Source organism: Scyliorhinus canicula, chromosome 1 (genome assembly GCF_902713615.1).
Source record: "Scyliorhinus canicula chromosome 1, sScyCan1.1, whole genome shotgun sequence".
Taxonomy (NCBI): domain Eukaryota; kingdom Metazoa; phylum Chordata; class Chondrichthyes; order Carcharhiniformes; family Scyliorhinidae; genus Scyliorhinus; species Scyliorhinus canicula.
Genome location: NC_052146.1, coordinates 119,409,857 through 119,437,312, shown reverse-complemented (window position 1 = coordinate 119,437,312; position 27,456 = coordinate 119,409,857). Strand labels below are relative to the sequence as shown.

The following is a 27,456-nucleotide window of genomic DNA, read 5'->3' as shown; positions in this document are numbered from 1 at the left end:
GTGTCAGTTGGACTTGAAGGGCTGCGGTGGTTTATTGGGTTGATGTGTCATTCTTCTGATATTCTGTATTGTGTATATATATGTTAAATGCTTTGAATAAAATCATTTTTTTAAAAAGTCTATGTAATTCTTTTGTGCACATCACTTCCTTCGCCTCATCATTGACAGTCATACCTTGCGCTCCCGGAAAGCATTTTGGAACAGGATATTACAATTAAAGATACTGTCCAAGTTGTTGGACAGAATGGTTCCAAGAGATCGAATAAAATGCTATATAATACACAACACCCATTCTTTCGCAAAAGGCATTTGGCTCTGAATCAAGAAATCAACGTCCAGGACTTTTACTAAGACAGTTCAAATGAGGACAAGATCCGGCTCAAATTTCCCCATCGAGACTCACTGTCTAAACTCACATTTACAGAAGAACCAGAGGAGTTGCAATTGCCTTTATAAAGCTTACACTCCAGCACAGGTTAGTGCTACCAGATTAGATTGGGGGCAGGGAGAGGAGTTGGAGTTATTCATACATGCAAAGCACCAACAAATCTTGGAAATGAGTCATTAAACTAATGGGCAGATTTCTTTTTCACAGATGTTAATCACTGTGTTTTCTATTTACATGTACAGGCCAGATGCTGGGAGAAGCAGAACTAGTTAGCATTGAGCTGTGTCAGCAACAAAACGGTGTTGAATTGTCACAATCTGTGAATAAAGTCAAGAAACAGACTGTCAATGTCTCTTGAATATCACAGAAATATGAAAGCTCAGCAATATAGCAGGGAATAAAACTTCTTAATTGCCCACAACTTCAATAAGGTTATATATGTTTTCAAAATCATTCTGCAATAGTTTAAACACATACCCAATCATGGAAAGAAAACTTTAAAATTTTTGCTTTACCTTCATTGTTGAAGAATAAAAGTCAATACATCACAATCATCTCGACAAATGTCATACATATTTCAAGTCTTGGTGCATTTTGACAAAGGTTGCATTTTTCTGCTACTCATACGTTTGAGACGTTTGCCTGAAAAACGTCATTTCCCCTTTCATAAAGAAAGAAATAGAGCTGGTCCTACCTCTCTTCGGCATCTGTAGAGTTCATCCTGGACAAAGGTGACATAGAGCTTGAGGAGTTTCTCCTGAAAAGTATAAGAACCATTTCATAAAACTCTCGAGGAGTACAAATAGGCAATAGTTTACTGCCACTTATAGTTATACTGCATAGTTATACTGTATAATAGTTATACTGCAGCAATAACACTGCAGCCTACAGCGCTGAGGCCCCGGGTTTGAATCCCGGCCCTGGGTCACTGCCTGTGTGGAGTTTGCACATTCTCCCAGTGTGTGCGTGGGTTTCACCCCCACAACCCAAAGATGTGCAGGTTAGGTGGATTGGCCATGCAAAATTGCTCCTTAATTGGAAAAAAAAAACAATTGGGTACTCTAAATTTATATTTAAAAAAATAATACTGCACTGTTCAGGGCAGCAATACAACTCCAGAACTAATATTGGTTTTCCTGTATTTTTCCAAAAATCCAGGTTAAGAATCGGGATGGGGACAACATCCACTTCGACAACTTAGCAGCAAGCCACTTTCAAATATTGTCCATACCTAAAGCCCCTGAAAGTGCAGCAATTTTATTGCATTTATGAATTGTTGCATGATGTTTACTCATATTGCCTGCCAATTGTCCAAGCATGCATGCATGGTACAAGCCTAGAATATGCCTCAACTTTTTTTGGAGTCTGAAGACAGTGTAACTATAGTCTATGTAACTGCTGCGGGTATATGTTGGAAATAGCTAGGCACTGTTAAGGGGATGATGGAAGGACTCATGTTTTGGAGAAGCAACCTAAAATGGGGTAAAGGGTGTAGCCATCTGACATGGCCACTTCCAACTAAGTACAGAGCAACTCGCAAAGACTGATGGATAAAATGGGCAAGCCAAGAGTCAGGCAGGCTCAGAGATTGAAACGCATATTTTTCAGCAAAGTCCAGACAGCATCAAAACTCCGTCCCATTAGCATGTTTATCAGGCCGATTAGCAGGTGATTTCCCCCAACAGAAAGGACTGGTACTCCAGCAACCGGGACAGTCCCCAACATTTCGGGGCCACTCCCTGTCAAAGGGAAACACAAACAACAGCATCAATGACCACTTGGGCACGCCCAGCCATCCAGATCCCCGCCCACTAATTGGTTAAGGAATCGAACGGAGTGATCAGAGATCACCCAATTAGTAAGGCCCAAATCGAAGGACCGCCAAAAAGAGCGCGAAAACCCCCCGAGTATAAGAAGAAGAGTTCACCATATGTTTGCTCTCTCTTGGCCTTGGTACCCCAGTCACGGCCATCGCCAACTGCAGCAACATCAGAAGCAAGTCCAAGTTCAACACTCGCTACCAGACAGATGAGCCCAGCTGAGCAGCAGTTACTCCTTCGAACCCGAGAGATCCAGAATTGAACAGCGGCCACTGTTTTCTGACCTAAACCGGGTGCCCGAAGCCAAGTACAGGTTGTCTTAGTAATAGGTGTAGCTGACTAGTAGTGTTTATGTTGCATGATTGATTGTCTGTAAATAAAGTACCCTTGACCTTGAACTAACTAACTGTTGCTTGGCTCTTTGATCGATAGCCGGTTGAAACTTGTGGTTGGTATCATTCGATACCTGGCGACTCTAAACATTTGGACACAGACAATATAGAAAGAAGGCAAATCCACCGATTGCCCTAATTGGTACAGAGCCACAGAAAAGTCCAAGTAGTAGAGACAAATCGACAACAAGGGTCTTGCTCAGTGGGCTAGACCCTGATTTGTGATGCAGAACAAGGCCAGCAACACGGGTTCAGTTTCTGTACAGGCTGGGAATTCTGAATTCTCCCTCTGTGTACCCGAACGGGCAACGGAATGTGGCGACTAGGGGCTTTTCACAGTAACTTCATTGCAGTGTTGATGTGAGCCTACTTGTGACAATAAAAGATTATTATTATTATTCATCCAAATCACACGCAGATTGTATGGTTAAAGTGTGTTCGGATCTCGAACGAGAACACAACTATTTTCAATTTGTAAAACGGTGAGGAAATATTACTGAATCACAGGAGTGATAGCAGTGACAAATAAGTATCCTTATGTTAAAACAAACTTAAATTTAATCACAGAATTAACCACACTAGCAACAAAGAAATAGCTTTCCATAGTCATAGAATCATACAGCACAAAAAAGGCCCTTCGGTCCATCGTGTCTGCACCAATCAGAAACAACCACCGAACCATTATAATCCCATTTTTTAGCCTTGTATGCCCTGGGATCACAAGTGCAGATCTAAATACTTCTTAAATGTTATGAGGATCTCTGCCTCCACCACCCTTTCAGGCTGCGAACTCCAAACTCTCACCACCCTCTGGGTAAAAAGGTTTTTCCTCACATCCCCTCAAAACCTCCTGCCCCTTACCTTATCCAGCAGAGGGCAGCAGAGCGGAGCCGCTGATTAGCTGTTGCGGGGAAAATTTGCATCAGTGCATTGCGGTCACTGTATCCAGAAGGTGTACCTGAGCAAGACACCCTCCGTATTCAAGTGAAGGCAAGCATCCAGCAGAGGGCAGCAGAACGGAGCCGCTGATTGGCTGTTGCAGGGCAAATTTGAATTAGTGCATTGCGGTCACTGTATCCAGAAGGTGTACCTGAGCAAGACACCCTCCGTGTTCAAGTGAAGTCAAGCATCCAGCAGGGGTCAGCACAGCTGAGCCGCTGATTGGCTGTTGCGGGGAAAATTTGCAAAAGTGCATTGTGGTCACTGTATCCAGAAGGTGGTTTGTGGAGGAGCTGTTGTCAAGTGACAGTTAAACCCCAAACACTTCTTCAGTGATTCCCTCCCTACCAACTCCTCTAACCAAAAAAAACAATCACTGTAAGGATCCCAGCCAAGTAAAGATCAAGAGGGAGACTCGAGCTAGGTAGAAGTAGAAAGAAGTTGAACCGTGACGTCACAGCCAGCAGGTAAGTGATTGGCTGGTGACTGGTAAGTAGTTTTTCTTTTCCTGGAGGGGTGTTGATAAGGTAAAGTTTTTCTATTTCTATTTTTTTTTTTTTAATTGTGTGATTGGTAACAATTTTTCTTTTTTTTTTCTTTTTCATTTATCTATTATTTGATATTATAGTTCATAGATCATAGATCATAGAATTTACAGTGCAGAAGGAGGCCATTCGGCCCATCGAGTCTGCACCGTCTCCTGGAAAGAGCGCCCTACCCAAGGTTAACACCTCCACACTATCCCCATAACCCAGTCACCCCACCCAACACTAAGGGCAATTTTGGACACTAAGGGCAATTTATCATGTCCAATCCACCTAATTTACACATCTTTGGACTGTGGGAGGAAACCGGAGCACCAGGAGGAAACCCACGCACACACAGGGAGGATGTGCAGACTTTGCACAGACATTGACCCAAGCCGGAATCGAACCTGGGACCCTGGAGCTGTGAAGCGATTGTGCTATCCACAATGCTACCGTGCTGCCCACAGACTAAGTTAAGTTTAAGATAAAAAATGGCAGGAGATCGCAGACCAGTGTAATGCTCCTCTTGCTCAATGTGGGAGCTCACGGACGTGGCTGATGTCCCTGGCTCCTTCACGTGCGGGAAGTGTGTCCAGCTGCAGCTCTTGTTAGACTGTATGATGGCTCTGGAGCTGTGGATATACTCACTTTGGAACATCTGCAATGCTGAGGAGGTAGTGGATAGCACGTTTAGCGAATTGGTCACACCACAGATTAGGATTGCTGAGGGAGAAAGTGAATGGGTGACCAAAAGGCAGAGAAAAAGCAGGAAGGCAGTGCAGGTGTCCCCTGCGGTCATCTTCCCCCTAAACAGGTATACCGTGTTGGATACTGTTGGGGAGATGGCTCACCAGGGGAAGGCCAGGTTCATGGCACCGTGACGGGCTTTGCTGTACAGAAGGGCGGGAAAAAGAGTGGAAGGGCTATAGTCATAGGGGATTCAATTGTAAGGGGAGTAGATAGGCGGTTCTGTGGTCGGAAACGAGACTCCCGAATGGTGTGTTGCCTCCCAGGTGCAGGGGTCAGGGATGTCTCGGATCGGCTGCAGAACATTCTGAAGGGGGAGGGTGAACAGCCAGTTGTCATGGTGCATATAGGCACCAAGGATATAGATAAAAAACGGGATGAGGTCCTACAAGCAGAATTTAAGGAGTTAGGAGCCAAGTTAAAAAGTCGGGCCTCAAGAGGTAGTAATCTCAGGATTGCTATCAGTGCCACGTGGTAGTCAGAGTAGAAATGAAAGAATAGGCAGGATGAATGCGTGGCTTGAGATATGGTGCAGGAGGGAGGGGTTCAGATTTTTGGGACATTGGGACCAGTTCGGGGGGAGATGGGACTACTACAAATTGGACGGTCTACACCTGGGCCGGACTGGAACCAATGTCCTTGGGAGTGCTTTTGCTAACGCTGTTGGGGAGGGTTTAAACTAATGTGGCAGGGGGATGGGAACTAAATGAGGAGGTTAGTGGACAGTAAGGAGGTAGTAACTAAAGCCTGTAAGGAACTAGATCATGAAGTCAGCGTGACTAAGGGGAAGAGTAGGCAGGGGGCAGATGATGAACGCAAAGGGACTGGTGGTCTGAGGTCCATTTGTTTTAATGCAAGAAGTTTAGTAGGTAAGGCAGATGAACTTAGGGCTTGGATTAGTACCTGGGAGTATGATGTTACTGCTATTACTGGGACTTGGTTGAGGGAAGGGCAGGATTGGCAACTAAATATCCCAGGATATCAATGCTTCAGGCGGGAGAGAGAGGGAGGTAAAGAGGGTGGAGTTGCATTACTGGTCAGAGAGGATATCACAGCTGTGCTGAAGGAGGGCTCCATGGAGTATTCGAGCAGTGAGGCGATATGGGCAGAGCTCAGAAATAGGAAGGGTACGGTAACAATGTTGGGGCTGTACTACAGACCTCCCAACAGTGAGCGTGAGATAGAGGTACAAATATGTAAACAGATTATGGAAAGATTTTGGAGCAACAAGGTGGTGGTGATAGGAGATTTTAATTTTCCCAACATTAGGATACACTTAGTGTCAGAGGTCTAGATGGAGCAGAATTTGTAAGGAGCATCCAGGAGGGTTTTCTAGAGCAGTATGTAAATAGTCCAACTCGGGAAGGGGCCATACTGGACCTGGTGTTGGGGAATGATCCCGGCCAGGTGGTTGAAGTTTCAGTCGGGGATTACTTTGGGAATAGTGATCACAATTCCGTAAGTTTTAGAATACTCATGGACAAAGACGAGAGTGGTCCTAAAGGAAGAGTGCTCAATTGGGGGAAGACCAACTCATTCGGCAGGAGCTGGTGAATGTGGATTGGGAGCAGCTATTTGAAGGTAAATCCACATTTGATATGTGGAAGGCTTTCAAAGAGATGTTGATTAGAGAGCAGGACAGACATGTCCCTGTGAAAATGAGGGATAGAAATGACAAGATTAGGGAACCATGGATGACAGGTGAAATTGTGAGACTAGCTAAGAGGAAAAAGGAAGCATACAGAAGGTCTAGGCGACTGAAGACAGACGAAGCTTTGGAAGAATATCGGGAATGTAGGACCAATCTGAAACGAGGAATCAAGAGGGCTAAAAGGGGTCATGAAATATCTTTAGCAAAAGGGTTAAGGAAAATCCCAAAACCTTTTATTCATATATAAGGAGCAAGAGGGTAACTAGAGAAAGGGTTGGCCCACTCAAGGACAAAGGAGGAAAGTTATGCGTGGAGTCAGAGAATATCGGTGAGATTCTTAACGAGTACTTTGCATCGGTATTTATCGAGGAGAAGGACATGACGGATGTTGAGGTTAGGGATAGATGTTTGATTACTCTTGGTCAAGTCGGCATAAGGAGGGAGGATGTGTTGGGTATTAAGGTAGACAAGTCCCCAGGTCCGGATGAGACCTATCCCAGTTACTGGGGGAAGTGAGAGGGGAAATAGCTGGGGCCTTAACAGATATCTTCGCAGCATCCTTGAACACGGGTGAGGTACCGGAGGACTGGAGAATTGCTAATGTTGTCCCCTTGTTTAAGAAGGGTAGCAGGAATAATCCAAGTAATTATAGCCGGTGAGCCTGACGTCAGTGGTAGGGAAACTGCTGGAGAAGATACTGAGGGATAGGATCTATTCCCATTTGGAAGAAAATGGGCTTATCAGTGATAGGCAACATGGTTTTGTGCAGGGAAGGTCATGTCTTACCAACGTAATAGAATTCTTTGAGGAAGTGACAAAGTTGATTGATGAGGAAAGGGCTGTGGATGTCATATACATGGACTTCAGTAAGGCATTTGATAAGGTTCCCCAAGATAGGCTGATGGAGAAAGTGAAGTATCATGGGGTCCAGGGTGTACTAGCGAGATGGATAAAGAACTGGCTGGGCAACAGGAGACAGAGAGTAGTAGTGGAAGGGAGTTTCTCAAAATGGAGAACTGTGACCAGTGGTGTTCCACAGGGATCCGTGCTGGGACCACTGTTGTTTGTGATATACATAAATGATCTGGAGGAAGGTATAGGTGGTCTGATTAGCAAGTTTTCAGATGATACTAAGATTGGTGGAGTAGCAGATAGTGAAGGATACTGTCAGAGAATACAGCAGAATATAGATAGATTGGAGAGTTGGGCGGAGAAATAGCAGATGGAGTTCAATCCAGGCAATTGCGAGGTGATGCATTTTGGAAGATCCAATTCAAGTGCGAACTATACAGTAAATGGAAAAGCCCTGGGGAAAATTGATGTACAGAGATCTGGTGTTCAGGTCCATTGTACCCTGAAGGTGGCTGCGCAGGTCGATAGAGTGGTCAAGAAGGCATACAGCATGCTTTCCTTCATCGGAAGGGGTATTGAGTACAAGAGTTGGCAGGTCATGTTACAGTTGTATAAGACTTTGGTTCGGCCACATTTGGAATACTGCGTACAGTTCTGGTCGCCACATTACCAAAAAGATGTGGATGCTTTGGAGAAGGTGCAGAGGAGGTTCACCAGGATGTTGCCTGGTATGGAGGACGCTAGCTATGAAGAGAGGTTGAGTAGATTACAATTATTTTCATTAGAAAGACAGAGGTTGAGGGGGGACCTCATTGAGGTCTACAAAATCATGCGAGGTATAGACAAAATGGACAGCAAGAATCTCTCCCCCCCCCCCCCCCCCAGAGTGGGGGACTCAATTACTAGGGGTCACGAGTTCAAGGTGAGAGGGGAAATGTTTAAGGGTGATATGCGTGAAAGGTTCTTCATGCAGAGGGTGGTGGGTGCCTGGAACGCATTGCCGGCGGAGGTGGTAGAGGCGGGCACGATAGTGTCATTTAAGATGTATCTAGACAGATACATGAATGGGCAGGGAGCAGAGGGATACAGATCCTTAGAAAATAGGCGACAGTTTTAGATAGAGGATCTGGATCGGCACAGGCTTGGAGGGCCGAAGGGCCTGTTCCTGTGCTGTAATTTTTCTTTATTCTTCTTTGTTCTTAAATCTATGCCCCCTAGTCATTAACCCCTCCACCAGGGGGAAAGGTTTGTTCCTGTCTACCCTATCTCTATGCCCCTCATAATTTTATACTTCTCAATTATGTCCAACCTCAGTCTCTTCTGTTCCAAGGAAAACAATCTAACTCTCTCCAACGTCTCTTCAGAACTAACGTTCTCCACCCAGGCAACATCCTGGTAAATATCCTCTGCTCCCTTTCCGTGCTATCACATCCCTCCTATAATGTGGATTCCAGAACTGACATAATACTCTAGCTGTGGCCTAACCAAAATTTTATACAGTTCCAACATAAACTACCTGCTCTTAAAATCTATGTCTCGGCTAATAAAGGCAAGTATATCATAAGCTTTCTTAACCACTATATCCACCTGCTCTGCTACCTTAATGATGGTGCATCTCCAACTCGCTGGCGTTGAGAATTTAGAAGATTCACAACCCTTTGAGAAAATAAATTTCTTCTGATCTCATCCCGAAATAATCCATCCCCATCATGAGACTGTAACCCTAATCTGTGCTGAAAGGTGGGTGCTGTGCAGCCTGGAGTGTACCATCAACCGGTGATAATGACATTTTGGCTTAGTTAGTTAGTTAGTTAGTTAATTTTCCTTTTGACGTTTTGTTTTAGTCACAGTGCCTCACCAGTGGCTGTCACCCCCGACATCTTTGTTTGATTTATTGACAGTTTTTGTTCGAATCGAGAGAGTATATATGGGAGTCAGGGGAGGGAAATATTTCCTCATGTACCGCTTGTCCTATTTCCATTCATCCTAAATTTGTGACCTACCGTCATTGGAAATTTTCCTTTTATTTATCCTATCAAAACAAATAAGGATTTGGAACACCTCTGTAAAATCTCATCTTAACCTTCTCTACTCTCAAGGAGAAGAACCCTGCTTCTCCAGACTCTCTACACGAGTCCCTCATCTCTGTTGGCATTCTTGTAAATCTTCTCTGCACCCTGTCCACGGCCTTAACATCCTTCCTGTAGTGGGTCGAGAATGGTCACAATGCTCCAACTGAGATCTAACCAGTGTTTCATAACAGGTAAGTATGGCATCCTTGGTTTTGCACAGTAAGAAGTCTTACAACACCAGGTTAAAGTCCAACAGGTTTGTTTCAAACGCGAGCTTTCGGAGCGCAGCTCCTTCCTCAGGTGAATCTCCACATCATCCTTGGTTTTGTACACCCAAGATATAAGAGCAGGAGGACCACGCAGCCCATGCAAGCCTGCTCCGCCATTCAATGAGATTATGGCTGATCTTGGGCCTCAACTCATTTTTCCCGCCTGCTGCCCATGTACCTCAATTCCCCGGGAGACCAAAATCCATCTATCCTCTCCTTAAATGTATACCTTAAGGGACCGGCCTACATGCACATCAAGATCTCTATGATCCTCGATGCTTCCCAGGGTCCTGTCGTTTATCAGGTATCCCCTTGTCCCGTTTGTCCTGCATAAGTTCATCACCTCACACTTATCCGGATTGAACTCCATGCTACTGATCAGCTCATTTGACCAGCCCGTCTATATATCCTCCTGTAATCGAAAGCTATCCTCCTCACTATTTACTAACCCACCAATTTTCATATCATCTGCAAACCTACTGATCAACCCTCCTACATTCACATCTGAGTTGCATGCTGTTGGAAAACTTTGAAGTTATGCATTGTATACCCAAGTTCTGACCATTAAAATAGACTGAAAACTGCAATCGTGTTAATACCGACGTTTACCACGTAGTCTATCCAGTCTGATAAATAAGTGTTCACCCCCACTCTTCGTTCTCTGCCCCATTGCCAATTTTGTATTCATGTTACCATCCCATGAGCTTTAATTTTGCTAACATGGCTATTATGTGGCACTTGGTAAATGCCTTCCAAAAGTCCATATACACAACATAAACTGCACTATCCTTATCAGCTCTTCTAATGACATCATCAAGTTAGTCAAGCAAGACGTCCGGTGGCGGCTATGAAGGAGTAAGTCTCACATTTGGTGGCTCCGCTCTGGCCGGACGTTTAGGTCTTTTCCCCTGATTTTCTACCGAACTTGAATTGTAAGACTGATGACAGAGGCAATTGTGTACTGAATTCCCACATTGGTGCATGGAGAGGATGACTAGAAGTGCTCATAAAGGCAGAAACAGACAGACAGAGAAGGCTTGGACTGAAGCTGCAGCGGGAGACAGCATGGCGGAGGACCGGACTTCTGGTTTGTCGACCCAGCGGTCAACCGTGCAGCTGATGCACGTTATTCAGGAAGGCTTTACCAAGCAGTAACGGGACTGCTTGGACCCGATAAAAGAGTCAATTGAGCGGCTGGAGGTTAGATTGGACGCCCAAGATCGGGTGATCCAGAAGGTAGAGAAGGCGCTGGCTGAGCAGGAGGAACATCAGACTGCGGTGGAGCTGGAGGTGGGAATGCTGAGAGACCAGCAGAAAAGGTTACAGGAGAAGGTGGAGGACCTAGAGAATCGGTCCCGCTGGCAGAACTTGAGAATCGGTGGGCTCCCGGAAGGGTCTGAAGGAGCGGATGCTGGGGCATACATAGCGGGTATGTTTGAGAAGTTGCTGGGGGAGGGGACATTCTCCCGACTCTTGGAGGTGGACAGGGCTCACAAGAGCGCTCGCGAGGAAGCCGCGAACGGGGGACCCCCCCGCCCGAGAGGAATGGTGGTGAGATTCCACAGGTACTGGGATAAGGAGCGCATTCTACAGTAGGCCAAGCAGACACGGAGCTGCAAGTGGGACAATAGTATCCTGCGGGTTTACCAAGACCGCAGTGTGGAGGTGGCCAGGAGAACTTAGAATTTAGAACAGTACAGCACAGAACAGGCCCTTCAGCCCTCGATGTTGTGCCGAGCAATGATCTACCCTATACCCGTAACCCAACAACTCCCCCTTAACCTTACTTTTTAGGACACTACGGGCAATTTAGCATGGCCAATCCACCTAACCCCGCACATCTTTGGACTGTGGGAGGAAACCGGAGCACCCGGAGGAAACCCACGCACACACGGGGAGGACGTGCAGACTCCACACAGACAGTGACCCAGCCGGGAATCGAACCTGGGACCCTGGAGCTGTGAAGCATTGATGCTAACCACTATAGAACATAGAACATGCTACCATGCTGCCCATTAAGAGAAGAGCAGGCTTCAACCAGATTAGGTCATTCCTTTTTGAGAAAAAGGTGAAGTTCGGACTGTTGTATCCAGCCTGTCTCTGGGTCACGCACAAGGAACAGCACTTGTATTTTGAGTCGCTGAGGATGCGCTGGACTTCGCGAAAAGGAAAGGACTGATGGTGGACTGAGAACTTTTGAACTTTGCTGCAACGTTCTTGTTTTTTGTTGTTTTTCTGGTCTTTTTTTTTTTAAAGTTTCTCGTTTTTTGTTTTGTGGAAGCTGTTTGTAATTTGCATTGATTTGGGACCAGCGGTAGAGCTGAGTGAGTTAAGGTTTTCATTTGCACTGTTGGGAATGGAGGTGTGCTTGTTTAGATGTTGGCGTTTTTCTGTTGGGCAATTGTGTGGGGATTGTTTGATGTTGGAGTATGTTTCTATGAGCGGGGGGAGGGGAGGGAACAATAGGTGGGAGACTATCTGTCGCCAGGGATGGGGGCCACCAAGCTAGCTGGGCGGGCTTAGTCGCCAAAGCGCAGTGGGGTTTATTAAAGGGGTTGGGTTACAGAGTGTTGTTACGAGGGGGGGACGGGAGGTGGGTAAATGTTCTGCTGACGAGGGAGGGCCTTGGCTAAGGGACAGATAGGAGGTTGGGGGTGGAGGCTTCCTGGGGGCAGGCCAGTGGAGGCGCAGAGCATGGGCTGGAGGCGGGCCCAGAAAAGGGGATGGCTGATCGTTGAAGGGGGGGGGGGGCATGAGCCCCCCAACTAGGCTGATCACCTGGAATGTTTGACAGTTAAATGGGCCAGTCAAGAGGGCACGTGTGTTCGCGCATCTTCGGGGACTGAAGGCGGGAGTGGTAATGTGTCAGGAGATGCACCTTAGGCTAACTGACGAGATTAGATTGAGGAAAGGCTGGGTCAATCAGGTCTTTCACTCAGGACTAGACTAGAGGGGATGATCAATAAGCAGGTGGTGTTTGAAGCGGGTAGAATAGTCTCGGTTGTGGGAGGTCGGTACATTATGGTAAGTGGCAAACTGGAGGGAGTGCAGGTGGTATTAGTAAATGTGTATGAGCCAAATTGGGATGATGTGGAGTTTATAAAGAGGATGCTGGGGAAGATACCAGACCTGGATTCGCACAGGTTGGTCATGGGAGGGGACTTCAACACAGTTATTGACCCTGGCTTGGACCGGTCAATCTCGAAAACGGGCAGGGTGCCAGCAATGGCAAAGGAACTAAAAAGGTTCATGGAGCAGATGGGGGGGGGGGGATCCATGGAGATTTGGGCAGCCGAGGGTGAAGGAGTTCTCCTTCTACTCGCACGTGCTCATAAAGTGCACTCCCGGATTGATTTCTTTATTTTGAGCAGGGCTTTACTGACGGGGGTGGTGGTCACGGGGTACTCGGCGATTACAATCTCAGACCATGCTCCGCACTGGGTTGACCTGCAGGTTAGTAAAGACAGTAACTAGCGCCCACAACGGAGGTTAGATGTGGGACTTTTGGCTGATGAAGGGGTGTGCGAGCGGCTGAGGAAATGTATTCAGAACTACCTGCAGATCAATGACACGGGGGAAACTCTGGGTCACATACCAAAACAGGGAGCACTTCTTTACAGCCCCCGCTGAGGCAAAGGATGCTGGAAAACCAGCAGTGAGGGTAGTGACGATGGGCCCCTGGCAAGGGGCAATGACACTCCGACGGGGGGTGGGGAGGGGCGAGGCAAGGCCAGGCCCCACCGCCCCCACCACAGCAAGAACACCCAGAACAAAAAACAAACCACTGCCGTGGGACCACTCCAGTTGGGAGGCCAGGTCCCAGCGCGAGGGAACGAGAGCAATGGAGAAGGGAGAGCAAGCGGGATGAGTGCAGGGTAGGATGGGAGAAGAACGGGCAGAAAACCGTAGAGGCTAGGCGGGGGAGAAGTGAGACAATAACCCCCGAGAGGGGGGCCACCGTACGACCAAGAAAGCTAGTGCCGGGGGCACGCAACAAAGCAGGGCCGCAGAGCGCCCCCAACAGGGGGGAAGGTGCCAGGCAGGGGATGGGGGGTACACCCGTCAGAGCCAGGAGAGCAAATGGGGGCAGGAGGGAGAAGGGAGAGACCGGGGGGTGGGGAGGGGTACACAGGGAGCAAGAGACCGGGGAGGGGGGATGCAGGGAAGGAGGGACAAAGGAGGCTAGAAAAGGAACAGGACTACAAAATGCCACAACCAAGGACCCGAAACAAGGAACTGCTGCAAGCACCCACCCAGTACAGTCTTTGGGCGAAGGGAGACCACAGAGTGCAGGGGACTACCCGCGTGGCGGACACACAGTGGACGGCCATGGCAGGTGCCCCCGAGACAAGGGGAAACCCCGGAGCGCAAAGACCCGACCGCGTGCAGAGAGCAGCAATAGCGGCCATCCTGGACGGCCCCCCAACAAAGGGAAACCCCAGAGGGCAGTGGCGCATCTACCAGATAAGTATGGTTAATCGCACAGGAGCGAGGGGGTAGAAGCCCCCCACCAGGATAGTCACCTGGAACGTAAAGGGACTTAACGGCCCAGTGAAGAGATCTAGAGTCCTCACCCACCTCAGAAATATGAGGGCCGACATAGTCTTCCTCCAAGAGACGCACCTGAGGGAGCAGGACCAACTGCGGGTAAGGAAGGGCTGGGTGGGACAAAGCTACCATTCCTGCTATGGGACAAGGGCCAGGGGGGTGGCGATCTTGATTGGCAAGAGGACGATGTTTAGGGCGACAAGGACAGTTACAGACCTGGGGGGGGGGGGGGGGGGGGGGGGGGGGGGCGGTACGTCATGGTCAGCAGGGCCCTGGATGGGTACTAGTCAACGTGTACGCGCCCAACTGGGATGACACGAGTTTCATCAAAAAGACCATGGCAGAAATCCCGGACATAGGGACGCATCGACTAATTATGGGGGGGGGGGGGACTTCAACTGTGTACAGGACCCAAAGAAGGACAGATCAAGCCCCAAAACGGGGAAAACCTCAAGCATGGCAAGGGAACTCAGTCACTTTATGGAGCAGATGGGAGCGGTGGACCCCTGGAGGTTCGCCCACCTGGAGAAGGAATTCTTCTTCTCCCCAGTACACAACATATACACCAGAATTGACTTCTTTGTGGTGGGGAAGACGGTGCTTCCAGGGATAGACAAAGTGGAGTACTCCACAATTGTGATATCAGACCACGCTCCACATTACATGGACGTGCGGCTAGAGACGGGAAGGGCCCAGCGCCCCACATGGAGGTTGGACGGTGCCTTACTAGCTGACAAGGCCTTCAGCGAAAGGATAGCGTGGGCCATAGCAGAGTACACGGAGAACAACCAAAACGGGGAGGTCTCTTCCTCCACATTCTGGGAAGCGCTAAAGGCCGTACTAAGAGGGGAAATCATCGCTTTCAAAGCACGAAGAGATAGGGAGGAAAGGGTGGCTAGCCAGCAGCTGGTTGACTCCATACTGGAGGTAGACCGTAAATACTCCGAGGCCCCGACCGTAGAGCTCCTGGCGGAGAGGAAAGAACTACAAAGGAACTTTGACCTGCTCGCCACCAGGAAAGCAGTGCACCAACTCCGCCAGGTGCGCGGGACCCTGTACGAACACAGAGACAAAGCCAGCCGCCTGTTGGCACACCAGCTGAGAAAGCAGGCAGCCACCAGATAAATTGCACAAATCAGGGGTACCGGAGGCCCGTTGGAAACGGAACCAGAAAAGATTAACAAAACCTTCATGGCCTTCTACCTAGAGCTGTACACCTCAGAGCCCCAAATGGGGGCGTCTGGGATGAAACGGTTCCTTGATGGACTGGACATTCCAGTTGTGGGGGAGTGCAGAAAACGGGACCTGGAAGCACCACTAGCACTGGGAGAGATCATGGACAGCATTAGTTCCATGCAAACGGGGAAGGCGCCGGGACCGAACGGATTCCCGGCGGACTTCTACAAAAAATTCGCGACAGCGCTGGCCCCGCACCTGCGGGAGATGTTCACAGACTCACTAACTAGGGGCACACTGCCACCCACGCTAGCACAGGCCTCAATCTCGCTGATACCTAAGAAAGACAAAGACCCAACGGAATGTGGGTCATACAGACCCATCTCACTGCTAAACGCAGACGCCAAAATACTGGCCAAAAGGATTTTGGCACAGTCCACAAGACTGTGTACCTGAGGTGGTCACAGAGGGCCAGATGGGCTTCGTCAAAGGTAGACAGCTTACCTCGAACATCAGGCACCTGCTGAACGTGATAATGACCCCCTCTGGGGAGAGAACAGAAGAGGTGATCGTCTCCTTGGACACAGAAAAGGCCTTCGACAGAGCCGAATGGAAATACCTCATAGAGGTACTGGAGCGGTACAGGCTTGGAATAGGATTCGCCTCCTGGGTAAAGCTCCGATACAACGCTCCCATGGCGAGCGTACGGACCAACAATACCAACTCCCAATACTTCCAACTGCACAGGGGCACCAGACAAGGATGCCCACTGTCCCAGCTGCTGTTCGCCCTAGCGATCGAACCGCTAGCAATCGCGCTCAGGGCAGCAAAGGGATCGAAGGGGAGGCAGAGAGCACAGAGTCTCACTCTATGCAGATGACCTGCTCCTCTACATTTTGGACCTACAGAACAGCATGGACGGAATCATCGCGCTCCTGAAAGGGTTTGGAGCCTTCTCGGGCTACAAACTCAACATGAGCAAAAGCGAGATCTTCCCAGTACACCCGCAAGTGGTGGTGGGGGGGGGGGGGGGGGGGGAGGCAGCACTAACGGGACAGTCGTTTAAACAAGCCCGACACAAATTCCGCTACCTGGGGATCCAAATAGCCCATGACTGGAAAGGGATCCACAAATGGAACCTCACCAGTCTGACGGAGGAAGTAAAAAAGGACCTGCAAAGATGGAACACACACCCACTCTCCCTCGCGGGAGAGTCCAGACGATCAAGATGAACGTACTTCCCAGGTTCCTCTTCCTGTTTAGATCCATTCCGATCTACATCCCCAAGGCCTTTTTCAAAGCGCTGGACAAACTAATCATGGCGTTCGTATGGGGGGGGGGGGTAAAAATGCTAGGATCCCAAAGAAGGTCCTACAAAAAACAAAATCCAGCGGGGGGGCTAGCCCTCCCAAACCTACAATTCTACCACTGGGCGGCAACAGCCGAGCGAGTAAGGGGATGGATCCAGGAGCCTGAAGCCGAGTGGGTGCGTGCGGAGGAGGCCTCCTGCGTGGGGACCTCCCTCCGGGCCCTCGCCACGGCAGCACTCCCATCCCCACCCAAAAAACACTCCAGCAGCCCGGTGGTGATAGCCACCCACCAATCCTGGAACCAACTGCGGCAGCAATTTGGCCTGACCAAAATGTCTGACAAAGCTCCCATCTGCAACAACCATAGGTTCACACCAGCATTGACTGACGCCACCTTCAAAAGGCGGAGGCAGGACGGAGGGACACTGACAGTCAGGGACCTATACACGGACGGCAGGATTGCAACACTGGACGAACTGACAGAGAAATTTCGGCTAGCCAGGGGGAACGAGCTACGGTATCTGCAGCTCAAATTGTTCTTACGAAAGGAGACAAGGACGTACCCACAACCGCCACGACAGACACTACTGGAAGACCTACTGGACGCAAGTATCCTAGATAAAGGGAACTGTAGTGACATGTACGACGGACTGACAGAAAGGGCCGACACCGTACTGGACGCAACAAGAAAGAAATGGGAGGACCACCTGGGGATTGAGATAGGATGGGGACTCTGGAGCGAAGCACTGCATAGGGTCAACTCCACCTCCACGTGCGCAAGGCTCAGCCTGACGCAGCTAAAAGTGGTACATAGAGCCCACCTAACAAGAACCCGTATGAGTAGGTTCTTCCCGGAGGTGGAGGACAGATGTGAACGGTGCCAAAGAGGCCCGGCCAACCACGCCCACATGTTCTGGTCTTGCCCCAGACTGTTGGAGTACTGGACAGCCTTCTTCGAGGCTATGTCCAAAGTGGTGGGGGTGAGGGTGGAGCCATACCCAAAAGTGGCGGTCTTCAGGGTTTCAGACCAGCCAGATCTATTCCTGAGGAGGAGGGCGGACGCCCTTGCCTTTGCCTCCCTGATTGCCCGCCGTAGAATCCTGTTTGGCTGGCGGTCAGCAGCACCGCCCAGAGCTGCAGACTGGCTGTCCGACCTCTCGGAATCTCTCCAAATGGAGAAAATTAAATTCTCCATCCGAGGGTCGGACGACAGCTCCCACAGAACATGGGAGCCATTCACGCGAATGTTCCGGGACCTGTTTGTGGCCAACGAACAAGAGGAAGAATAGCCAGGTAGCCAAAAATCAGGGGCACTTAGTCAAAAATCAGGGGAGGGTAGCCAAGGCATGAAAGGGAGAGAGGGACTGGGAGGGGGGGGGGGGGGGGGGGGGGGGGGCTAGTCCTGAAGAAAGAAAGGCGAACCACAGGGGGGGGGGAGAGAGGAGGGAGACAGCTGAACCTGAGGAGGGAGGGGCGAACCGTGGAGGGAGGGGGGGGGGACAGGAGAGGAGAACCAGCGGGATGGGGCGGGGGGCAGGGAAACGGGAGCCGGAAGGAAGGCACGGGGTGGCAAAACGTACATGACATCTCCAGGAGCGGGGAACGAGGAGGTTGGGGATGGAGGACGGGAGGAGCAGCGGAGGCGAGCGGGGGACGGCGGCGAGAGCCGTCCGGGAAAGGCGGGCGACAGCGGCACGCGACCCGGCCAGGTGTCACACACTGTGGTTATCTCCCCGGCACCCAAATGTATATTTGCCCCCCCAAGTCCCCGCCACCCCTGCCCCCCCTACATAGAAGTATTCATAATATAAGAACAGATATACAAACACACAAATCCTTCTCAAACTTTACTTTTGGACACTTACGATAACACCTTCACAAAAAGAGTCTGTTTTGATATCTGGAGAGAATTTCAACCCTGAAAAGAGACAGGCACCAAACGGTCCCTCCCTTGCCAATACATCTTAGAACCCTGGACAATTACACAGACACTACAACCATTAAAAGATTTACCAGTGATAGTACATCAATTAGCCATTTGGTTATTAGGTAATTAACCAGCAATAAATGCCAAGGTAACAAATACCTTCCTGAACCGATAAGCAAGTTTAATGTATATAAGAAGGCATTTTAGCAGAAGTACACTCTCTCTTCTCCTGACCCCCCTCTCTAGGGAGAGAGAAAGTTCTGCTCTCAGAAGCTTGTCTCGTCGGACAAAACCTGTTGTAAGTATGGTTTTGCAATGACTTCTTAGAAATGTACTAAGGAACTGATAGAGATGCTTTAAGGATTTTTCCATGTTTAGATATCTCATTCTATTGAGAGAAGTTAATATGTTAGTAGATAACTAAAAGGACTGTTTAGTCCACTTATACTTTAACTCTGCAATTCAGTACGTATCTATTGGTAGTATTTTCACAATAAACATAAGAACATAAGAACTAGGAGCAGGAGTAGGCCATCTGGCCCCTCGAGCCTGCTCCGCCATTCAATGAGATCATGGCTGATCTTTTGTGGACTCAGCTCCACTTTCCGGCCCGAACACCATATCCCTTTATTCTTCAAAAAACTATCTATCTTTACCTTAAAAACATGTAATGAAGGAGCCTCAACTGCTTCACTGGGCAAGGAATTCCATAGATTTACAGCCCTTTAGGTGAAGAAGTTCCTCCTAAACTCAGTCCTAAATCTACTTCCCCTTATTTTGAGGCTATGTCCCCTAGTTCTGCTTTCACCCGCCAGTGGAAACAACCTGCCCGCATCTATCCTATCTATTCCCTTCATAATTTTAAATGTTTCTATAAGATCCCCCCTCATCCTTCTAAATTCCAACGAGTACAGTCCCAGTCTACTCAACCTCTCCTCATAATCCAACCCCTTCAGCTCTGGGATTAACCTAGTGAATCTCCTCTGCACACCCTCCAGCGCCAGTATGTCCTTTCTCAAGTAAGGAGACCAAAACTGAACACAATACTCCAGGTGTGGCCTCACTAACACCTGATACAATTGCAACATAACCTCCCTAGTCTTAAACTCCATCCCTCTAGCAATGAAGGACAAAATTCCATTTGCCTTCTTAATCACCTGTTGCACCTGTAAACCAACTTTCTGTGACTCATGCACTAGCACACCCAGGTCTCTCTGCACAGTGGCATGCTTTAATATTTTATCTTTTAAATAATAATCCCGTTTGCTGTTATTCCTACCAAAATGGATAACCTCACATTTGTCAACATTGTATTCCATCTGCCAGACCCTAGCCCATTCACTTAACCTATCCAAATCCCTCAGCAGACTTCCAGTATCCTCTGCACTTTTCGCTTTACCACTCATCTTAGTGTCATCTGCAAACTTGGACACATTGCCCTTGGTCCCCAACTCCAAATCATCTATGTAAATTGTGAACAATTGTGGGCCCAACACAGATCCCTGAGGGACACCACTAGCTACTGATTGCCAACTAGAGAAACACCCATTAATCCCCACTCTTTGCTTTCTATTAATTAACCAATCCTCTATCCATGCTACTACTTTACCCTTAATGCCATGCATCTTTATCTTATGCAGCAACCTTTTGTGTGGCACCTTGTCAAAGGCTTTCCATTGGCTCCCCGTTATCTACTGCACTGGTAATGTCCTCAAAAAATTCCACTAAATTAGTTAGGCATGACCTGCCCTTTATGAACCCATGCTGCGTCTGCCCAATGGGACAATTTCTATCCAGATGCCTCGCTATTTCTTCCTTGATGATAGATTCCAGCATCTTCCCTACTACCGAAGTTAAGCTCACTGGCCTATAATTTCCTGCTCTCTGCCTACCTCCTTTTTTAAACAGTGGTGTCACGTTTGCTAATTTCCAATCCACCGGGACCACCCCAGAGTCTAGTGAATTTTGGTAAATCATCATTAGTGCATCTGCAATTTCCCTAGCCATTTCTTTTAGCACTCTGGGATGCATTCCATCAGGGGCCAGGAGACTTGTCTATCTTTAGCCCCATTAGCTTGCCCATCACTACCTCCTTAGTGATAACAATCCTCTCAAGGTCCTCACCTGTCATAGCCTCATTTCTATCAGTCGCTGGCATTTTATTTGTGTCTTCCACTGTGAAGACCGACCCAAAAAACCTGTTCAGTTCCTCAGCCATTTCCTCATCTCCCATTATTAAAACTCCCTTCTCATCCTCTAAAGGACCAATATTTACCTTAGCCACTCTTTTTTGTTTTATATATTTGTAAAAACTTTTACTGTCTGTTTTTATATTCTGAGCAAGTTTACTCTCATACTCTATCTTACTCTTCTTTATAGCTTTTTTAGTAGCTCTCTGTTGCCCCCTAAAGATATCCCAGTCCTCTAGTCTCCCACCAATCTTTGCCACTTTATATGCTTTTTCCTTCAATTTGATACTCTCCCTTATTTCCTTAGATATCCACGGTCGATTTTCCCTCTTTCTACCGTCCTTCCTTTTTGTTGGTATAAACCTTTGCTGAGCACTGTGAAAAATCGCTTGGAAGGTTCTCCACTGTTCCTCGGAGGGGGTCATTATCACGTTCAAAGTCTTTAAAGATACTTTAATTAAAATCATACTGTGTGAAAATTAATCTCACGGTTGATCTCATAGACACTCATTTCGGAAGCCCTGAATAGGTATAGGACCCACGACCTCAAGAAGTATCGATTTAGTTATGAGTGACAAATCTGAACTCTCCCCATAAAAAGTAACTGAGACCTTGTTGAACTACTTGAGACCTGGAAAAGCATTCTCCCTTTGTGAGATCTATTCTGAGCCTTGGCAGGAAAACAGGTTTCCCTCTTTTGATAGGTTAACCTAGGGCATAGGTTAGTAATAGAGTATTATCAGGTCCGGAATAACCTAAATCCATGACAGGTCACTGTCTGCGTGGAGTTTGCACATTCTCCCGTGTCTGCGTGGGTCTCAGCCCCACAATCCAAAGATGTGCAGAATAGGTAGATTGGCCACACTAAATTTCCCCTTAATTGGAAAAAAATAATTGGGTACTCTAAATTTAAAACAAAAAGATACAAATGGTCCATGGTTTTGACAAGTCAAACTGTTGTTTAACTAGTCTTTGGGACAGCGAGCTCACGGAAGCACATTGGGGGTGTTTGTATTTGCTTAGTTTATTAGCTGGGTTGGGATTTAGAGTAGTGTTGGAGGGGGAGGAAGGGAGGCTGGGTTCTGCTAACATGGGAGGGACTTCGATGGAAGGTCACCGAGGGGGTCGGGGTTGGGGGCCGCTCGTGGCGGGCCGGAGGAGGTGCGGCGCATGGGCTAGAGGCGGGCCCAAGAAGGGTGATGGCTGACCGGCAGGGGGTGGCACTTTCCCCCCCCCAACTAGTCTGGTCACCTGGAATGTCCAGGGGGCTAAATGGGCCGGTGAAGAGGGCTTGTGTGTTTGCACACCTTAGGAGTCTGAAGGCGGACATGGTGCTGCTGCAGGAGACACATCTTAAGGTGGTAGATCAGGTCAGGTTGAGGAAAGGCTGGGTTGGGCAGGTTTTCCACTCGGAGCTGGACTCTGAGACAAGGGGGGCTGCAATTTTGATCACTAAGCGGGTGGCATTTGAGGCGGGGAGGATAGTCTCGGATGTGAGAGGGAGATTTATCATGGTTAGTGGCAGGTTGCAGGGGATGACGGTAGTGCTGGTCAACGTATACGTGCCAAATTGGGATGATGGGGATTTTATAAAGTGGGTGCTGGGGAAGAATCCGGACCTGGATTTGCACAGGCTGATTATGGGTGGGGATTTCAACACAGTTATTGATCCAGGCCTGGATCGGTCATGTTCGAGGTGCTGAAAGGGTTCATGGAGCAGATGGGGGGGTGGATCCGTGGAGATTCAGGCAGCCGAGAGCCAGGGAATTTTCTTTCTTCTCCCATGTTCACAAGGTGTATTCCCGGATAGATTTCTTTGTTGTGGGCAGGGCTCTGATGGCGGGGATGGTGGACACGGGTTATTCGGTGATTACGATCTCGGACCATGCTCCGCACTGGGTGGACCTGCAGTTCAGTATGGATAGCAAGCAGCGCCCGAATGGAGATTGGATGTGGGGCTGTTGGCGGACAAAGCGGTCTGCGAGAGGTTGAGGAAGTGCTTGCTGAACTACCTGCAGGTAAATGACACAGGGGAGGTCTCAGCAGCGGTGATCTGGGAAGCGCTGACGGTAGTGGTGAGAGGAGAGCTGATCTCGATCCGGGCTCACAGGGACAGGATGGATAGGGCAAAAAGGGACCGACTGGTAAGAGAGATCCTATGAGTGGATAGCAGTTATGCGGAGGCTCCAAAGGCGGGACTATTGGGGGAAACGCCAGAGGCTGCAGGCGGAATTTAATTTGTTATCTACAGGTAGGGCAGTGGAGCAGCTCAGGAAGGTGAAGGGAGCGGTTTACGAACATGGGGAAAAGGGCCAGCAGGATGCTTGCACAGCAGCTCAGAAAGAGGGAAGCAGCTAGGGAAATAGGGAAAGTGGTTGATGGAGATGGGAACTTAGTTGGGGACTTGGAGGGGGTGAGCAAGACCTTTCGGGTCTTTTATAGCAGGCTGTATAGGTCGGAACCCCCTGGGGGGCCGGAGGGGATGAGGTACTTTTTGGATGGGTTGACTTCCCCGAAGGTGGACGGGGAGATGGTAGAAGGGCTGGGGGCTCCAGTCGGGCTGGAGGAGATAGTGGAGGGTTTGAAGGCCATGCAGTCGGGGAAGGCCCCGGGGCCGGCTGAGTACCCAGTCAAGTTCTATAAAAAGTTCTCTGGGATATTGGGGCCTGTGCTGTTGAAAGTCTTTAACGAGGCCAAGGAAAGAGGAATTTTACCCCAGATAATTTCACAGGCCATGATCTCGCTCATTTTGAAAAGGGACAAGGACCCGCAGCTGTGCAGTTCTTATAGGCCAATATCCTTGTTAAACATAGATGCCAAGCTCCTGGCCAAGATTCTGGCCTCTAGGAGAGAGGACTGTGTACCGGACGTTATAGGAGAAGACCAGACAAGGTTTGTTAAGGGCAGGCAGCTGGGGGCCAATGTCAGAAGGCTGCTCAATGTGATTATGATGCCTCTGGAAGGTAGGGAAGTTGAAGCGGTGGCTGTGATGGACACGGAAAAAGCGTTCGACCGGGTCGAGTGGGATTACTTATGGGAGGTGTTGGAGCAGTTCAGGTTTGGCAGGGGCTTTGTTGACTGGGTTAGGCTGCTGTACCGGCCGCCGGTAGCTAGTAAACGGACAAATAGGACGACGTCGGCATATTTCAGACTACACCGGGGGGGGGGGACGAGACACGGATGCCTCCTCTTCCCACTCCAGTCTGCACTGGCGATAGAGCCGCTGGAAATTGCTCTGAGGGCCTCAAGGGGATGGAAGGGGCTGGTCCGGGGGAGGGGAGTGGAGCACAGGGTCTCGTTGTCTGCGGATGGCTTGCTGCTGTATGTCTGACCCAATGGAGGGGATGGGGGAAATTATGGGAATTCTAGGGGAATTCAGCCGGTTTTCGGGTTACAAGCTCAATATGGGGAAGAGCGACTTGTTTGTGGTGCAGGCAAGGAGTCGGGAGAGGCGATTAGGGGAACTACTGTTCAGAGTGGTAGGGGACAGTTTTAGGTACTTGGGTATTCTAGTGGCGAGGGATTGGGTTAGGCTACACAAATTGAACCTGGCCCGGTTGGTGGATCAGATGAAAGAGGATTTCAGGAGCTGGGGCGCACTCCCGCTGTCCCTGGCGGGTAAGGTGCAGTCCGTAAAAATGACGGCCCTCCCGAGGTTTCTCTTTGTTTTCCAGTGCCTCCCCATCTTCATCCCACGTTCCTTTTTTAAGCGGATTAATATGATTATTGCGGGCTTTGTGTGGGGAGGCAAGCCCCCGGGGGTGAGGAGGGCAATGCTGGAACGGAACCAGGGAGATGGCGGACTGGCGCTGCTGAATTTCAGTAATGACTATTGGGCGGCCAACATAGCCATGGTGACCAGTCTGGTGGTGGTGGCGACCCCGAGAGTCTGGGGGCAGTGGAGGAGACATGTGGTGACAGCGGGGGAACAGTGTGGTCCCCAATCTGCGATAATCATAGGTTTGCCCCGGGGAGGATGGATTGGGGGGTTCCATACTTGGCGGAGAGTGGGGATAGAGAGGATGGGGGACTTGTTCTTGGAAGGTTGTTTCCCGAGTATAAGGGCACTGGAGGAGAAGTTTGTGTTGGCTGGAGGGAATGATCTCTGATATTTACAGGTATGGGACTTTTTGCGGAGGTAGGTGCCAATCGTCCCATTCATGCTGTTAAGGGGGATTCAGAACAGGGTGGTTTCTAGTGGAAGGATAGGGGAGGGGAGCGTTTCAGACATATATAAAGAGCTTATGGGTTCGTAGGAGACGCAGACCGAGGAGCTGAAGCTTAAGTGGGAGGAGGAGCTGGGAGGAAAGATGAAGGAGGGTTTTTAGGCAGACGCGCAAGAAAGGGTCAATGCCACCGCAACATGTGCCAGGCTCAGCCTGATCCAGTTTAAGGTTGTTCACCGGGCTCACATGACGGTGGCCCGGATGAGCAGATTCTTTGGGATGGAGGACAGGTGTGCGAAGTGTGCGGGGGGGGGGGGGGGGCAGCAAACCACGTCCCCATGTTCTGGACATGTCCAAAACTGAGGGGATTTTGGCAGGGATTTGCCGACACCCTGCCCACGGTATTAAATATGAGGGTGGTAATGAGTCCAGAGGTGGCAATTTTTGGGGTGTCGCAGGATCCGGGAATCCAGGAGGAGAAAGAGGCAGATGCTCGGGCCTTTGCTTCCCTGGTATCCCGGAGGCGTATATTGCTGGCATGGAGGGACTCAAAGCCCCAGAAATCAGAGACCTGGCTATCGGACATGGCTGGCTTCCTCTGCCTGGAAAAAATGAAGTTTGCCATGAGTGGGTCTCTGTTAGGGTTCGCCCGGAGGTGGCAACCATTCGTCGACTTCCTCGCAGAGAATTAAACATCAGCAGAAGGGGGGGGGGGGGGTTTAGATTAATGTCGTGTCGGGGGGTAAGTAATGGCAGGACCTGCAAGAGAGGGTGGCGGAATTTGCACTATGTATATATTTATCTGGTTATTTATATTGTTGATTTTGTTGCTGTTAAAATGCCAAAGAAAATACCTCAATAAAACGTTTATGAAAAAAAAACTAGCGTTTGGGACTAGAATGGCCTAATCCTGTTCCTGCCTGCTCAATGTTTTAAACAGAACAACATGAGATTATTAATGTTTTGACCTCCGAGGGCTGTGGAAGCTCAGTCATTGTGTATATTTAAAGCAGAGACCGATAGATTTTTGATTAATAATACTTTAGACGTTTATAGGGCTCCTGGGAATAAATGGTATTGAAGTGTCCAATCACCAGTGATCATACTGAACGGCCTACTCCTGTTCCTGTGTTCCTGGCTATTTCAAGTGGTTGAAATTGATGACTCATCTACAGAACAGTAAAAGGTCTAACAATCAATATCTCACCTTTGGCGGTCCTGTTGTCCATCGGTGGAGTTTTTCCTGGACATGGACGAGGCTGTTGATGTGATCTTGGAGCTGAACATATCTTGCCTAGAAATCAAATCAGAACTATTGGCGAGAACACTGCATTCAGATAAACTCTCAATCGCATTAAAATACCCGAGATAATCTGTGAGAGTTTGAACTATGGAAGTGAAAGTTAATATCCCCCACTCAAACAACAGTGTCAGAAAGTAAGCAGAACCAAACAGTTACCACAGGAACAACTATGGCAACAACAGCTGGAGAGTTCGCTCATAACCTCGCACGTGGTTTAAAAAGAAAGATTATTTTTCCATAGAACCATCCACATCCTTAGGATGCGCAAATGCACTTTACAGCCAATAAATTAGCTTTGAATCGTAGCCATTGCTGCAATGAGGGAAAGCCAGCAAACAATTGATACACAGCAAGCTTCCACAAATCGCAAAGAGATAAAGATCAATCGTCATGGATAGAGGGATAAATATTGCCACAAGACCCCGTGTTGAACGCCACTGCTCCTCTTCAAAACAGTACCACTGGATTTGTCATGACCACTGAGACTACTGGTGAAGTTTAATGTTTCATTGGCAAGAAAGGCACAAGGCCACCTCCATCCCCAGAGACACCACTGACACCCAGCGGCCGACCACCTCCCACCAAGGCAGTCACCTAGAAAAACAGTAGAAATGCTCAAGATACAAAGGTTTCATTTTCTGATTTCTCGTGACTGTGGCGACCCTTGCCCATCATGTGTACATTTCAAAAGCTCATGAGCTATGCATGACTTTTCCCACCATTAATTTACATCAATTCCACATCCAGCCCACCAAAGCAAAGGTCAATGGCATAGCTCAATACTGCCAGCCCACCCCAATCCCCCACCAGCCTCTCCTCACCCAACCCAACCCTCCTTCCCAATCCAATTTGAACCCCTTACACCCTCCCGTCCCTCAAGATCCAACTTGGACTCCTCCCCCTCCACCCCAGACCCTTTACACATCTCCTTTACAGCAGTTAGTGCCATATAACGGGGGTGTTTGTTACTCCACGGCGAGGCAGCTGAGGCTCGCTTCACTGCTCCTGTCTCAGCCAATCTGAGTGAGAAAAGTTGGGCAACACAGGGGCTTTGGAGCAGAGTGGCAATTCTCTGAGGATGGCCACGCTGAGGAAGATTTGGTTACCAGTACTTTATAGCTGGACACAAGGGATTAATCGGGCGTTATGGGCTGTGTTGTGAAGATGCACGAGCACCCAA

General features: G+C 49.0%; 1 protein-coding gene across 2 annotated transcripts in view; it reads right to left on the bottom strand.

The window, feature by feature from the left end:
* tcea3 (transcription elongation factor A (SII), 3) overlaps positions 1–27,456 on the bottom strand; it is a 120,182-nt gene that overhangs the window by 46,595 nt on the left and 46,131 nt on the right. For both annotated transcript variants that reach the window (XM_038798786.1, XM_038798780.1), the window contains exons 6-7: positions 26,181–26,267; positions 1,083–1,145 (exon numbers count right to left, since the gene is read on the bottom strand). In XM_038798786.1, coding sequence (XP_038654714.1) covers positions 1,083–1,145; positions 26,181–26,267 — 150 coding nt within the window. The remainder of the gene's footprint in view (positions 1–1,082; positions 1,146–26,180; positions 26,268–27,456) is intronic.